At 37.2% G+C, this 14,281-nt stretch overlaps 1 protein-coding gene across 1 annotated transcript in view; it reads left to right on the forward strand.

Moving 5' to 3' along the window:
- Nucleotides 1-11,543, forward strand: part of Slc25a17 (solute carrier family 25 member 17) — a 52,589-nt gene extending 41,046 nt beyond the window's left edge. Inside the window, exons 5-9 of the mRNA XM_026405933.2 lie at nt 1,942-2,058; nt 3,601-3,746; nt 3,830-3,925; nt 6,665-6,747; nt 10,691-11,543. Of these exons, the coding sequence (XP_026261718.1) occupies nt 1,942-2,058; nt 3,601-3,746; nt 3,830-3,925; nt 6,665-6,747; nt 10,691-10,838 (590 nt within the window). The 3' untranslated portion in view covers nt 10,839-11,543. The remainder of the gene's footprint in view (nt 1-1,941; nt 2,059-3,600; nt 3,747-3,829; nt 3,926-6,664; nt 6,748-10,690) is intronic.
- Nucleotides 11,544-14,281: the final 2,738 nt, after the last annotated feature.

Genomic DNA, 14,281 nt, shown 5'->3' on the forward strand with positions numbered 1-14,281 from the left:
AATAGGAATCGATTCTAAACTCCAGGCGATAGGCATGTATTGATACCCTTCTATCTTGACCTCTGGGATGCTGGTGCTAAGACCAGCAAGAACCCTTTTAGTAAGGTTTATTCAGATTATGATCAGTGTCCAAAGTGACAACATATGAATATATTAAATCTTAACTAAAAATAACTTCTTGGTGTTATGTGAATCTAAAAAAAATAACAAATATAACTTATGAAATTATTTGTTCATGTCTTTTTTTTTAAAGAGAGAGAGAATTTTAATATATATTTATTTATTTATTTATTTATTTTAGTTCTCGGTGGACACAACATCTTTGTTTGTATGTAGTGCCAGGTGAGCTCGCTACCACTTGAGCCACATCCCCAGCCCTGTTCATGTCTTTTGAGAAATATGTTCTCTTCATGCTCCTAAGAGATAGGTAGAAAAATATCTTACTTTTATAACTGTCTGCAAAAAATATTAAATTTGAATCTCTTGGCCATTTCACCAGATTAATTCTTGGCAAAACTGTGTCTTCTTCACCATATATTTTTAGATTCCTTAAATCAAGGCATTCCTTCTTGGGCTGGGGATGTGGCTTAGTCAGTGGCAGAGTGCTTGCCTGGCACATGTGAGGCAATGTGTTCGATCCTTAGCACCACATAAAAAAATAAACAAATAAAATAAAGTCATGCTCTCCATATGCAACTACCAAAAAAAATTTTTTTAAAAAAGTATTCTTCTTCAATTGGTTTAAATTACTTTTTATAAAAGAAACTATCTCTTCTTTAGGATTGTGCTTCTTAGTTCTTTAGAATTTAACTAGAGCCACATAGCTTTATATGTGCAGAGTTTGTACCTTGGTTAACATATTAATAAAATATATTTCATGTGTCAGGCACTTTGTTACAATTTTGTATGGTATTTTTCCTTAATCATTTCAGGACTGATGAGGAACATTTTAATATCTCAAGATGGTCTTAAGTTGGGACCATGTGTTTTCAAAAAAGAAGCACCTGGCTCATTGTATTGTTCTACTCTGAGGCAGCCTTGGGGTGCCAAGGTCCATCTTTATGCTTGTAAGAATCATGATGCTTGTGAAACTATTTCGGGTGTTTTGTGACACTTTATAACTGCTGCTTGCCTGCCTGTCCTAATTCTCTAAGGGGTGAGAACTCTACTGTGAGCTTCTAGTCCCTGCTGCAGCACTTTGAGAAGTCACCACTTTCTCCTACCTGTTAACTATTGTGCCAGATCCATACTCACTTTAAGCCATGTGAGCTACTTATGTGAGAGTTGTCAGTTCTGCTTTCTCTGATATTGTCAGGAATGAGCATGTTTTTCAATGATCCACTTCTTTCTCTCTTAAGCTGTTATTTAGAAATTTTATTTAAAACTAGATCAAGGACTAAGGCTATAACTCAGTGGTAGAGCGCTTGCTTAGCATGCGTGAGGCACTGGATTCGATCCTCAGCACCACATAAAAGTAAACAAATAAAATAAAGGCATTCTGTTCATCTACAACTAATTAAAAAAAACTAGACAAAATTACTACCTTGTTCTTGGTTTTGTTTCCTTTTCTTTTTGTGGTGCTTGGAATTGAACTTGGGGCCTTGCTGATGCTAGAGAAGTGTTCTACCATTGAGTTATATGCTCAGCCCCAAAGTACTACTTCAGTGTTATAAAAACGGAAAATGATTGCTTCTCTACAAGTAAGGAAACTCACTACTATCTTCATATGAAAAGGTGCTGCTGCCAATTATTTTGCTATCAGCAAGGCTTCCAGATTGCTTCTAATAGTAGTGGCATGCATTGTACCCTGGCACAAAGACACTCCTTACGTGACATCAGAGAGGCAGGATATAAATGGAATAATGGTATATAGCTTTAAGATAGCATAGCTTAGTGGGTTACATTTTACTTTCCCTTTTTCTCGGCCTCTTTCTTTTTAAGGAGTGGTGAATGTGTTGCTAACAACTCCTCTCTGGGTGGTAAACACTAGGCTGAAGCTGCAAGGGGCCAAATTTCGGAATGAAGACATTGTACCAACCAACTACAAAGGCATTATTGGTAAGTGTTCCTTAGCTGTGTTCCTATTCAAGGGTTTGTCTCTCTCTTTGTATCCGTAATATGTTGCCACAATAAGTCTATATAACAGACAATCTCAAGTCCCAGCCATTACTAGTAAGCATTTGTTAGCTCATGTGTGTGTGAGTTGACAGGAATTTGACTCTTGTAGGAAGACCCCAGATGAGAGTCTTAGCTTTACATGTCTCCCCTTTTCCTGGGACTAGCCTTGAGCAAATTCTTCTCATGGCAATGGCAAAAATGCAAGAGGGCAAACCCAGAGACAGGGGCATATTTTAAGCCTCTGTTTGCCTCTTACGTGCATAATAGCCAAAAAATATATGGCCAAGCTCAAGCCCAAGACGTGATAGACTTCTCTAAGTCTACCACTCCCAAGGAGTATACATAGGAGGTAATTTTAAAACAAATCAAAGGGGCTGGGTGGATATAGCTCAGTCGTAGAGTGCTTGCCTGAGGACTTGCCTGATTCCCATGCATGAGGCCCTGGGTTCAATCCCCAGCCCCACAAAAACAAAACAAACAGGACTTTGTACCACTGAGCTACACCTCTAAAACAAATAAATTTGTATTGTCCTTTTTTTTCTAGTGTCTTTGAATGAAGATACTAGATTGATTTCTGATGTCTTTGAGCTTCTGTTCTTTAATTGTACCACCATTGCCAGGTTCTTCTTTCTCATACCTCTCTCTTTGTATCAAGATCAATAGTGGTGGTGGTGGTAGTAGTAGTAGTGGTTTTCTTTTTCTTCTCTTCCCCCTCCTCCCCTTCCTCCCCTTTCTCCCTCTCTCCCTCTTTCTCCTGCTCATCTCCCTTTTTCTTCTATTTGTTTGTTTATTTTGTTGGTACTGAGGATTAAACTCAGGGGTGCTTTGCCATGAGTTTTGTTTTTGTTTTTGGTTTTTGAGACCATTCTAAGTTGCCCAGCCTGTCCTTGAACTTGGGATCCTCCTGTGTGAGCCTCCCAAGTTGCTGGGATTGTAGCATGCACTTGGCAAGAACAGTAGTTTTCTTATAAGTCAAATCTTTTGTAATGGACTCCAGGAAAAGATTTTATTATTTTTAATACTGAAAGTGTTTTAAAACATAGATTATTAGTTCACAAATCTGTATAATACAGAGTTTTTTAGTGTTGGTGAAAATTTGACATTCTAACCCCAAATTGTCAGGAACAACAGTTTGGTCACTCAGCACCTTGGTGGCTCTGTGTCTGATTATTATCAAAAAGTAGTTAACCAGTGAACTTGCACCTAAAATGTGATTAAAAGAAAGAACTCTTCGGGCTGGGGTTGTGGCTCAGTGGTAGAGTACTTGCCTAGCATGTGTGAGGCACTGAGTTCAATCCTCACTACTACATAAAAATAAATAAATAAAATAAAGGTGTTCATCTACAACTAAAACATTTTTTAAAAAAGAGAAGGAACTCTTAATAGAACCAGAATGATTTGTGTTCTGAGTTTATTTGAACAGTATCTTCTTTAGTTAGAGCATTGTCATCATGCTTTTCAAAAGCCTGATATCTTGTCTAGATGCTTTTCACCAGATAATTCGAGATGAAGGAATCTTGGCTTTATGGAATGGCACGTTTCCCTCCTTGCTGTTGGTCTTCAATCCCGCCATCCAATTTATGTTTTATGAAGGTTTAAAACGGCAGCTTTTAAAGAAACGGATGAAGGTAATTCCTGATTTTGAAAGCAGCCAAATAACCTCTGACATCCTTTTGTTGTTTGGATTGATGTGGTTTGTTTTGCTTTCTAGCTTTCTTCTTTGGATGTATTCATTATTGGTGCAATAGCCAAAGCGATTGCCACCACAGCCACCTATCCCATGCAGACGATACAGTCAATTCTGAGGGTGAGTGCTAGGGTTCTCCCTGCGTTGAGTCAAACAATGTCTATGCAGCCTCTTTAATTAAAGCATTGTTAATAAAGCAATAATGCAGTCAGTTGGTATGACAGAGTATTCCCCATCAATTTTCCATTTGTTTGTTCTGCTAACCAGGTAGACTGTCATTTGGCTTCCTGTTTGGTTTAGAATGAAGTTTATTTTTACAATTTTTTTAGATAACAAGGTATCTCTGAAAATCCGTATGTGGGAAAAGATTCTTCATAGGCCTCAGGAAAGTTTGCTTCCTTCTCATTCAAGTTGATTTGCCTGGTACTCTACATATTATTCATTACAAAATCAGAGGTTAATTCCCTTAGTTCTTTCAGGAGGAATTGATGATTTGCTTTTCTGGGGCACTTTCAATTTCAGTTTTTTCTTAAATTCAGTTATTTATCCATTCAAATGTTTATTATGCACTCAGTTTGTGTGAGGAATTGGGTATACAGTGGTGGCTAAAATGGTCATAATTTCTGCCCTCATGGAGCTAGTGGAAGAGAGACTAAATAGGTAAACAAGTGAAATAAGCAGACAATTATGAATTCTTTATAAAGAGTTATTGAGGAAGTAAACGGCACGTGCAACTTGGTGGAGAGGGCATAATGAGGATCATCTTATGTAGCTCAAATGGAGATGGTCTTCTCTGAGGAGGCATATTTTTTTTTAAATCAAGATGAAAGGGGGGCTGGGGATATAGTTCAGTTGGTAGAGTGCTTGCCTTGCATGCACAAGGCCCTGGGTTCCATCCCCAGCACCAAAAAAAAAAAAAAAAAAAGATAAAAGAGAAGGGGCTAGGAATATAGTTCAGTTAGTAGAGTGCTTGCCTTCCATGCAGATAAAGACCCAGCCATGCAAGGAGCAGAGGAAAGTAAATTCCAGGAATAGGGATTATAATGTTCTCTTAGCTTGGTACATTTAAGGAACTGAAAGGAGGCTTCCATGACTGGAGAGTAGTTAGCCCAGGGTGAGATTGGAAAAGCAGCAGGGAAGCTGGAGGTGAAGTGTAAGGAAAAGAATGTTATTCTCAGCACAGTGGATTAAGCTGGGTGGTAATGTGACCTGATGTTCAATTCCTAAAGATAGCTTTGGCTATCATGTAGGGAATTGAGAAGGTAGGGAGGCCATTTCAGTAATCCAGGTGAGAGAGAATGGTGGCCCAAATGGGGTGGCTGCAGTAGAGACAAGAGATTATGTTATAGGGCTGGGTCCTTCTATGAAACTGAGCCAGCACAAAGACACATCTTCAAACCCCAATTCATTAGACAAGATCAGAAAGATTTTAGACATGTTGCCCAGAGTAATACACATGAGTTTATTAAAGGTATAGGAAAAAGGAAAGGGGAACATGCTCAAGGGAGAGAGTGGATATTCTCAGAGAGAAGAGGAATGGGGCTCCTCTCCTGCCTTCCAGTTTTATCCATCAGGCTTTCAAATCCTCATTGCCATGACAACTCTAAGCCACTTTGGCCCATGCTTACTGGCTCTAATTAGAACCTGTTCTTACAGATTTTGTGGTTAGGAAGAATTATCCTTATCTCTCTGAGTTCTGGGATCTGGTCTGTGTAAGGATCACAAAACTCACCCCCTTCTGGATAACTTGTGTTCTTATTGGCATTTGGGGGCCTAAATTTCTCCTGCAGATAACAGTTTGCTGAGGAATGTACCATGTCCCATAGACTTAAGTCAGGCAGAGCTGCAGGTAAATTGCTTTTTAAAAGTAAAAGCATGTGGGGGTCAGCATTGTGGGCCCAATATAAAGAATTATTCCCTTTACCTTATGTTCCCACTCTCATGTCTGTCTATCCCCTATCAATAGGATGTGAACAGATTCAAGATCTCTTGTGGGGAGCTGGGGATATAACTCAGTTGGTAGAGTGCTTGCCTTGCATGCATAAGGCCCTGGGTTTAATCCCCAGCACCACACACACACACACACACACACACAAAAGATCTCTTGTGGGGCTGCAGTTGTAGTTCAGTGGTTCAGCTCTTGCATAAGACCCTGGGTTTAGTCTACCAAAAAAAAAAAAAAAAAAAGATCTATTTGCAGAGAACATTCAAAGGACTTATTGCTAGATAAAATAAAGGTGATAGAGACTATTTCATAGATAAAATGAAGGTGGTAGAGACTATTTCAATTGAAAGTATTTTTGCTAATGATTATTTTAAAACTGGTACTTAATAGAATTTAGTAGCATTCACACAAATACATTTTAACATTTTTATAATATAACAATGTGAAGAGTATAGACTTGCAGAGGCTGTAGTTGGTTAATGTTTATCAGAACTTCTTAAAGAACTGGGAGTTAATGAACCATACCATTAATATCTAAATCATCATCTTGGGCATGTTTTGTGGTTTTTTTTTTCCCTCTCTGGAGGTAGAATCTTCCCCATAATTCTCTAAAAGTGAAAACTCTTAGGACTGGGGCGTCTGGTTTAGTGGTGCATGTTTAGCTGGGTTCTATTCCCAGCACCAACAAAATTATGTTTGCTTTATTGAAAAATATTTCATTTTTATTTATTTCATCAAAATATTTTACTATTTTATTAAAAAATAGAGGATTGCTGAAATCTCTGGTACTAATTGGATATTTTTATTATTGTATATAAGACATTACTCCAGCATAGTTTCCTTTCTAGGTAGAAGTTTAGATAAAGGACGTAGTAATAAATAGTAATTATTTATCTTTGTTTTTCCTTCCTCAGTTTGGTCGTCATAGACTAAATCCAGAAAACAGAACCCTGGGAAGCCTACGGAATGTTCTCTATCTTCTTCACCAACGAGTCAAGTGAGCTTTATAGATGCTTTACATTCTGTCCCTCCTTTCTGCAGCCATTTCTGCCAGAGAGTTGTTGGATTTTCTTCTCTTACCCTTCTGCTGTGGCAGGCTCAGGCATTGTGTACTTTGCTCAGACATTTCTCAGTTTTAGGAACTTAGTGTAATTTGACATCATTTTTGGAGTTAAAAATATACAGAACTCCGTTAGAAAAGGAACCCTCCAGGATTGGAGGTGAGGCTTAGTGGTATAGTATGTTCCCAGCATGCATGAGGGCTTGGGTTCAATCTCTAGCACCAAAAACAAAGAAATAAAGAAAAGGAACCGTGTAATCTAACATAGAGATCATTCTGCCTGAGTGCTGCTCCCATCAGTGGATATCCCATGACCTCTATTAGGAATATTACTCTGCTTATAGAGCAGCAATAGTCCCATGAAGAGTAGTGACAATGATGAAGGTGATGAAGCTAAGAATAGCTAACATTTTGAAATGTTTGCCTCATGACTGACATTGAGCTAGATGCTCTATCATGGATAATCTCACCTACTCCTAACAATAACTCTGTGAGGTAGAAATAGTCATTTCTGTTTCCTTTGAAGAAATTGATACTTAAGGAAGTCAAATCAGGGACCTCCTTTGAAGCAAAAGCTGCTCTAACTTTATTCTTGTTGCTCAACATAAAATGCTTTGAAAATAAATTTGTTACAAAAATAGAATATGCATAACATAAACAATAAAATCAAAGACAAAAGAATTGATACAAAGTGAAAAATAAATTTCATACCAAATGTGGGGAAGCATGTGGAGCATGCTAAACTTTCCTATGTTACTGATGGGAAAGTAGTATGGTCCAAATACTTTGAAAAACATTTTAGCATTTTTTTTTAATTAAGTATACCTACCATAGGACCCAGCCAATTCCATTTCAAGACACTTACCCAAGAGCAATGAAAGCACATGTGCTTGTGTCTACTTGAACACAAATAAAGACTCACACACAAATGTTAATAGCTTTATTTGTAAGCTGTAAATGTCTGTCACTAGGTGAAAAATATACCCATGCTGTACTATATTCAAACAGTAGGAAACTACTTAGAAATAAAAAAAAAAGAAGGAATTGTTGATTAGTTAAACAATATGGAAGAATCTCATAATAATTTTGCTGAGTGAAACAAGTTAGGCAAAAAATAATTCACACTAAATTATTCTACTTTTATAAAATTATAGAAAATACTAACCTATGGTGCCCACTATTTTGAATGTTTGATGGTGTTTATGGATTTATACATAAACCAGAACTCATTAAATTGAAGTCAGGTATACTTGGTAAAAGTTGTAAGTACGTAGAGATAAATATAGATAGATAGATATAGTTATAGACATAGATAGATATATATATATACACACACACACACAAACATATACATACATATATACATATATATATATAATCCCTGTTTTCCCTCTCACCTTATCCCTTTTCCAAGAGGAAGACACTGTTAACGTTGGTGTATACATTTCAGAATATTTTTAAGGCATATATTTGCAGCTTGCATTTTTGTAAACTTTATATCATAAACATCTCTTCACATTGGTATCTGTGGACTTACTTTTTGTAGTAACTGTCTAGTTTCCTATTACATAATATACCATGATTTATTTGCCAGTACACTTATTGATGGATATTTAAGTTGTTTCCAGGCTTTTTCTTTTACGAACATTGTTGAATGAACAGCCATAAGTTTACGTTTGTACACCTGAGTGAGTATAATTGTAGAGAAAATTTCTTTATATGAAATTACCTGATTAAGGAATTTGAACATACAAAATTTTAACATTTTATTATTTTGAATTTTAAAATTTAGACAGTGTCAAGTCCCCCCTAAAATGATACCGAGTTCTATTTCTACCAACATTGGGAGAGTTAAGAAAGTTGTAGTTATATTAGAGTATTATAAAAAAGTGGTAACAGGGGCTGGGGATGTGGCTCAAGTGGTAGCGCGATTGCCTGGCATGCATGCGGCCCGGGTTCAATCCTCAGCACCACATACAAACAAAGATGTTGTGTCTGCCGAGAACTAAAAATAAATATTAAAAAAAATTCCCCCCCCTCCCTCCCTCCCCCCCCTCCCTCCCCCCCCTTCCTCCCTCCCCCCCCTTCTCTCTCTCTCTCTCTCCCTCCCTCTCTCTCTCCCTCCCTCTCCCTCCCTCTCCTCTTTCTTAAAAAAAAAAAAAAGTGGTAACAAATGAAAGTCTATGAGGCTATGTAGTTTAAAATCCAGTGTGTTTTCACATTTATCTTACTTGGTTCTCACTCAACCTTATAGATGTGGAAGGTGATTATATTCCTGTTTTGCAGATCAGAAAACAGATTTAGAGAAAGAAAGTGACTTGTCCAACACCAAACAGATGCAGAGCCAGATGTTCAAATTCAAGCTCAATAAAAAATTAGGAATAATTGAATAAATGAAGAGCTTTTATTCTGTTCATTAGAATGTTCTGCACTGAGAAGAGTACCTCTACCATCCAGTAAACATGCCAGTGGCTGCATGTAACTGTTGAGTGTGTGAGATATTCCCAGTGCAACTGAGATACTGCATTTTTAATTTTTAAAAAATTTAAGTGCCATATATGGCTAGTGGCTACTACAACAGATAATGCAGTACACCATGCCAGGCCTCTCAAACCTTTTATGTGGTTAAGAATCCCCAGAGGGCTGGAGATGTGGCTGAAGCGGTAGCGCGCTCACCTGACATGCGTTCGGTCCGGGTTCGATCCTCAACACCACATACAAACAAAGATGTTGTGTCCGCCAAAAACTGAAAAATAAATATTAAAAAATTCTCTCTCTCTCTCTTTTTTAAAAAAAAAAAAGAATCCCCAGAGGTGCTTGTTAAAATGCAGATTCATGCCTCCCCTCTGGGAATTGGTGATCTATGTACCTAAACAAACCCTGGCTTTTCTGACATGGTGGATTTCATCTTGAGAGGCATGGAAATGAATTTCTTGGGTTTCTTGGAGTAACATAATTCAAGTTAGTCAGTAAACCAGGATTTCATGGGCCAGGTCTGTTTCTACACAGCAAATAAATAAAATATAGTAATAGGTTCTGAGTGGAGCACTTGATTAATTTTAGTTTCTTGATCTGCATTTTATATACAGCCCTGGAGTAACTGATGAACTAGCATATGACATTAATTCACTCTCAACAAATAGCTTTGGAGAGGTCACTTGCTCTGATTTCCTGGTTCTGGCATTTTTCTCTGATTTTTAAGGGCTGGTCCCCAGACTGGCATCATCATCCTCATCACCTGGGAGCTTTTTAGAAATGCAACCTCTTGAGTCTCATCCCAAACTTAATGAATCAGAAACTCTGGGAATGGACCCAGCAATCTGATTTAACCAGCCCTTCAAGTGATTCAGATGCTTACTAAATTTGAGAACCACTGAACTAAAGGATGAAATGTATGGGAAGTCTAAGAACCAGATAGCTTTTGATTTCTCTTTCTTTAGTTCTATTGATGCTAAATGATCTAAGCCAATTGGCAGCTTTCCTACCACTTAGGACTGTTAAGTTGAAATAACAGAGTTGGGAGACTGTTAAATTTAAAAGTTTTTAGGTCTCAGATTTTGGTACTAAGATGTTTTTAGGAGATTTCAGGATCTCTCTCCGTTTAGTGGGATAGTGCCAGCATTCTGATAATGAATGATAACTATAAAGACCAACTATTAATAGCTCATGAATATTCAACTTTATCAGTCCCCAAATGCCTTTAAAGCTAAGAAGTACTTTGACAATGGAAGTCTGGGGTTAAAATCTAAAGACTCCATTGCTTGTTTTGATTCTAAGGAGAAAAAAACTTTCAAAGTAGCTGTCAGGGTAGCTTGTTTCTCTGATACAGGAGTTGACTTTGACGGAGAAAACCTGTTTGTTCCAATCTCTTTCCTTTTAGGCGCTTTGGAATAATGGGACTCTACAAAGGCCTTGAAGCCAAACTGCTACAGACTGTCCTCACGGCTGCTCTCATGTTCCTTGTTTATGAGAAACTGACAGCTGCTACCTTCACCATTATGGGGCTGAAGAGTGCTCGAAAGCACTGAGATGCTGCGCAAAGGAAAGTGCAGAGATGCTACCCTTCCAAGTGACAAGAAGTGATTCTCCTTTCTTCTCCTTTCGCTCTGGCATCTGCAACTACAAAGGTTTTTCATTGACTGTGAAAGCATCAAAGGGCACCCTTGAAGTATAACCGGCCGAATCTATTGCCAACTTGATTTTTACAATGACTGGTTGGATTTGGGGGTGGAAGTTGAATTAATATCAAAAGAAAACATTATCGAAAACCTAAAAACAAAAGTTGGGGTGTTTGTTGGGTTTCTTAAGGAAAAAGGACTATTATTCTCATATGTAATCTTTCCCATCCAAAGTTAAATATACCAGATGTTGTCTTTTCCTGAACTCTCTCCTAGGTTCTAGGACAAATTCAATGACATGTAATTTTCTTCAGATGCTTTTATATGTCTTAATCTTGATATTTCCTTACCAAAAATATTATGGCTGTTCCAAGGGCGTGACTTTATTTTTGTTGGGCTTTTCCTCCCCCTGCTTAAGGAGAGTTACATGAGCTATTTATTTTGTGGGGAAATGAACATTGTTAATCCCAAATGGTTCTCTCTTACAGACTATTTGTAAACATCACTTATTAATTAGTGTTTGACATAATTTTTTAAAGTATTTATTTTGAATCAACTTTCATTAAAGTTTTATGTCCATTCATATAAGCCCCAATCAGTCAAGCCCTAATAAATTGTCAGCACAAAAAGATGTTCTTGGCAGTTGCTCTTTATTAAGATTTTACATTGGATGTGCAGCCTGTAGTAAAAAATCACAAAAAAAGGAGGGGGAGCAAATACCTTGTGTAGTCAACAGAATATTCTCTCCTTTTATAGACTCTGGGTGAAGTCTGTATATTTTGAGAAACATCCAATGAGGTTATTTTTATTTGGAAAAGTCCCTTGGAGACTTCCTGTTCAAACTGTGATCCATCAAACAGGAGCATTCTAGCTGAGAGCTTGTTGGATTTACAGCTCAGCCTTCTGAACCCCTTTCTACAGTTGAATGGGGACCCAGTGATCCATATTTACATTAAAGTTCCAGAAACATTAGGGCCCCGGCCCAGCAGAAGATGGGTTTGGTTTCAATTATAGAAACCAAGATAAAGATTTTTCTCCAAGAAAGCTGGATTAATGTATGAAGAAGACTTCTGAACAGTCTATGAGTCTCAGGTCATCATTTGCTTTCCCTTCAGAGCGTGTAGCTAGTAGATTTAGACGTCTCAAGCAAGAAGGAAATTTTCTTGACATTGGTAGAATAACTCTTTGGATTCCTACGACATAGTTTTTGTCCTTGTAACAAAATGATAGGTGTTTTATCATAAGTTTATGATTCAGTCAGAGGGAGTAATAGTGATGTGTCAGTGGACCTCAGTGTTTAGATCAGGTTTTTTTTTTTTTTTTAGAGACAGAATTTTTTTAATATTTATTTTTTAGTTTTCGGCGGACACAACATCTTTCTTTGTATGTGGTGCCAGGCGAGTGCGCTACTACTTGAGCCACATCCCCAGCCCCTAGATCAGTTTTGAGAGTGAAAATTTCTCGTTTTCCCTCCTTGATCCCTGTGGTAATTTCAAGATATTTGATTATTAGACTAGTACTAATTGAAAGAGTATAGTATTGTTCTAGAAAATAAGAATTAGAAGGAACTAGACTGAATATTTGTTCTCTATTTAAGCCAAAAAATTGAAGACAAAGTTAGCCCCATCACTACTTTTAATTTTACTTAAAGGTTTGTGAGTGTCTATGGGGGGGTCTTAGGTAGAAGCACAAAACTATTATTTTGTCTTCTATGCAGTAGGAGAGTGATTATTCTCTTCACTTTGAAACTTTTTGAGCTCAGAGTATTATGGATTTGTATGTTAGAGTAACTTAGAACCCAAAATATATAGCTATATTAGATGTTCCTGATGTGAGAATGTACTTGATGTTTTCCTTTTTTCTGAATTTATGAGAGAACAATTTAATATTGAGATTTTGTGTTCCTTGTGGAAGCTTATAGAATCCCTAGTTCAAACTAGGCAAACTAGGTAATAACTACCTAGTTTTGTAACCTTTGATTAATAATAACTTGATTGAGAAAATTAAAGAACTCTAAAGTTCATACTAGGAAAATGGAGTTTTTTGGGTTTGGGTGTTTTTGTTTTTATTTTTCCCTCCTTTGACAGTTTCTCTAGAATATAGAGGATTAATACCTTAGGGATTACATTAATGTTGCTGCAGTAGAAAATTTAATTTCTGTAAGTATTTAATCTCTGTTTGAAGTGGACACTGTAATACTTCTGCCCTTTACTATTTTACAATTAACTTTGAAATGTAAAAATAGGATTTACCATAAGAAGAATATAAGCAGTGGGAGTTAGAAATCTTGGGTTTTATTCCCAGTTTTATCACTGAATGGAAAATGATGTCATCTTTCCTGTGCTTCAGTTTTGAAAAGTGGAAATAATAATATTCACTACCCACTTCAGAGGGTACGTGGAGCTAATTACGTCAGCTAAATCCCTTTGCAATCATTGGAGTTGGGGAAGATCTGAGTGAAGCTTGGCAGTGCTCAGATTTATATAGCAATTTCCTTTCACAAAGCTTCTACATTTTCCTTTTTTTATAATCCCAGTATCTCTGTGAGATAGGTAGGGACAAGTAGCAGTATCCCCATTTAATTAACAAGGAATTGAGACTGGCTTGTTGAGTCTGGTATAAGATTAAGAGTATGGGTTCTGAAATTAGACCTCATTCAAACTTTGGCTTTATTCCTTACCAGCTCTGGGAACAAAGCCATTCATGAACTATTAGAAGAGTCATTTTCCTTAACTGTAGAATAGAGATCATGATAAAACTAGCTCATGGGGTGATTTGAAGGATTAAATGAGGTCACACACATAAATTACTTAGCACAGTGCTTGCCACATGAGAAGAGCTAGATAAATATTAGCAGTGGCTATTATTATTGTTATTGATTAGGAATACAGCTATTTGAGTAGATGTAACTAGTCAAGTGAAAGACACTCTAGATTTTTAACCAGACCTGGTTGCCAGTTTTCCTTCATTCAATTCATAGACTTGTTGCCACAGATAAATCATTTAACCTTTGTGAGCCTCTGTCTCTTCCACTATCAAACAGAAATGATTGCTTTTCAGGTTAGGAATGTAGCTCAGTCTTAGAGCACTTGCCTACCATGTGGGAGGTCCTGGGTTCTATCCTCAGCACCACATAAAAAAAAGATTACTTCTTAGGGCTGTTCTGAGGATTAAAGAGGGTGGGGGGAAGCATCTGGCACAATATTTGACATATATGTGCTTAATAAATGCTGTTTGAACCAAGAAAACCACTGTTTGACTGTGGGGCAGCTTTTCCTCTTTCCATTGGTTTTAATTGTGAATATTTTTTTTCTGGGAGGCTTTTGGTTTTATCTTCTCAAGAAAGAAGCCAA

The sequence above is a fragment of the Urocitellus parryii genome, chromosome 5 (genome assembly GCF_045843805.1).
Source record: "Urocitellus parryii isolate mUroPar1 chromosome 5, mUroPar1.hap1, whole genome shotgun sequence".
Lineage (NCBI taxonomy): Eukaryota > Metazoa > Chordata > Mammalia > Rodentia > Sciuridae > Urocitellus > Urocitellus parryii.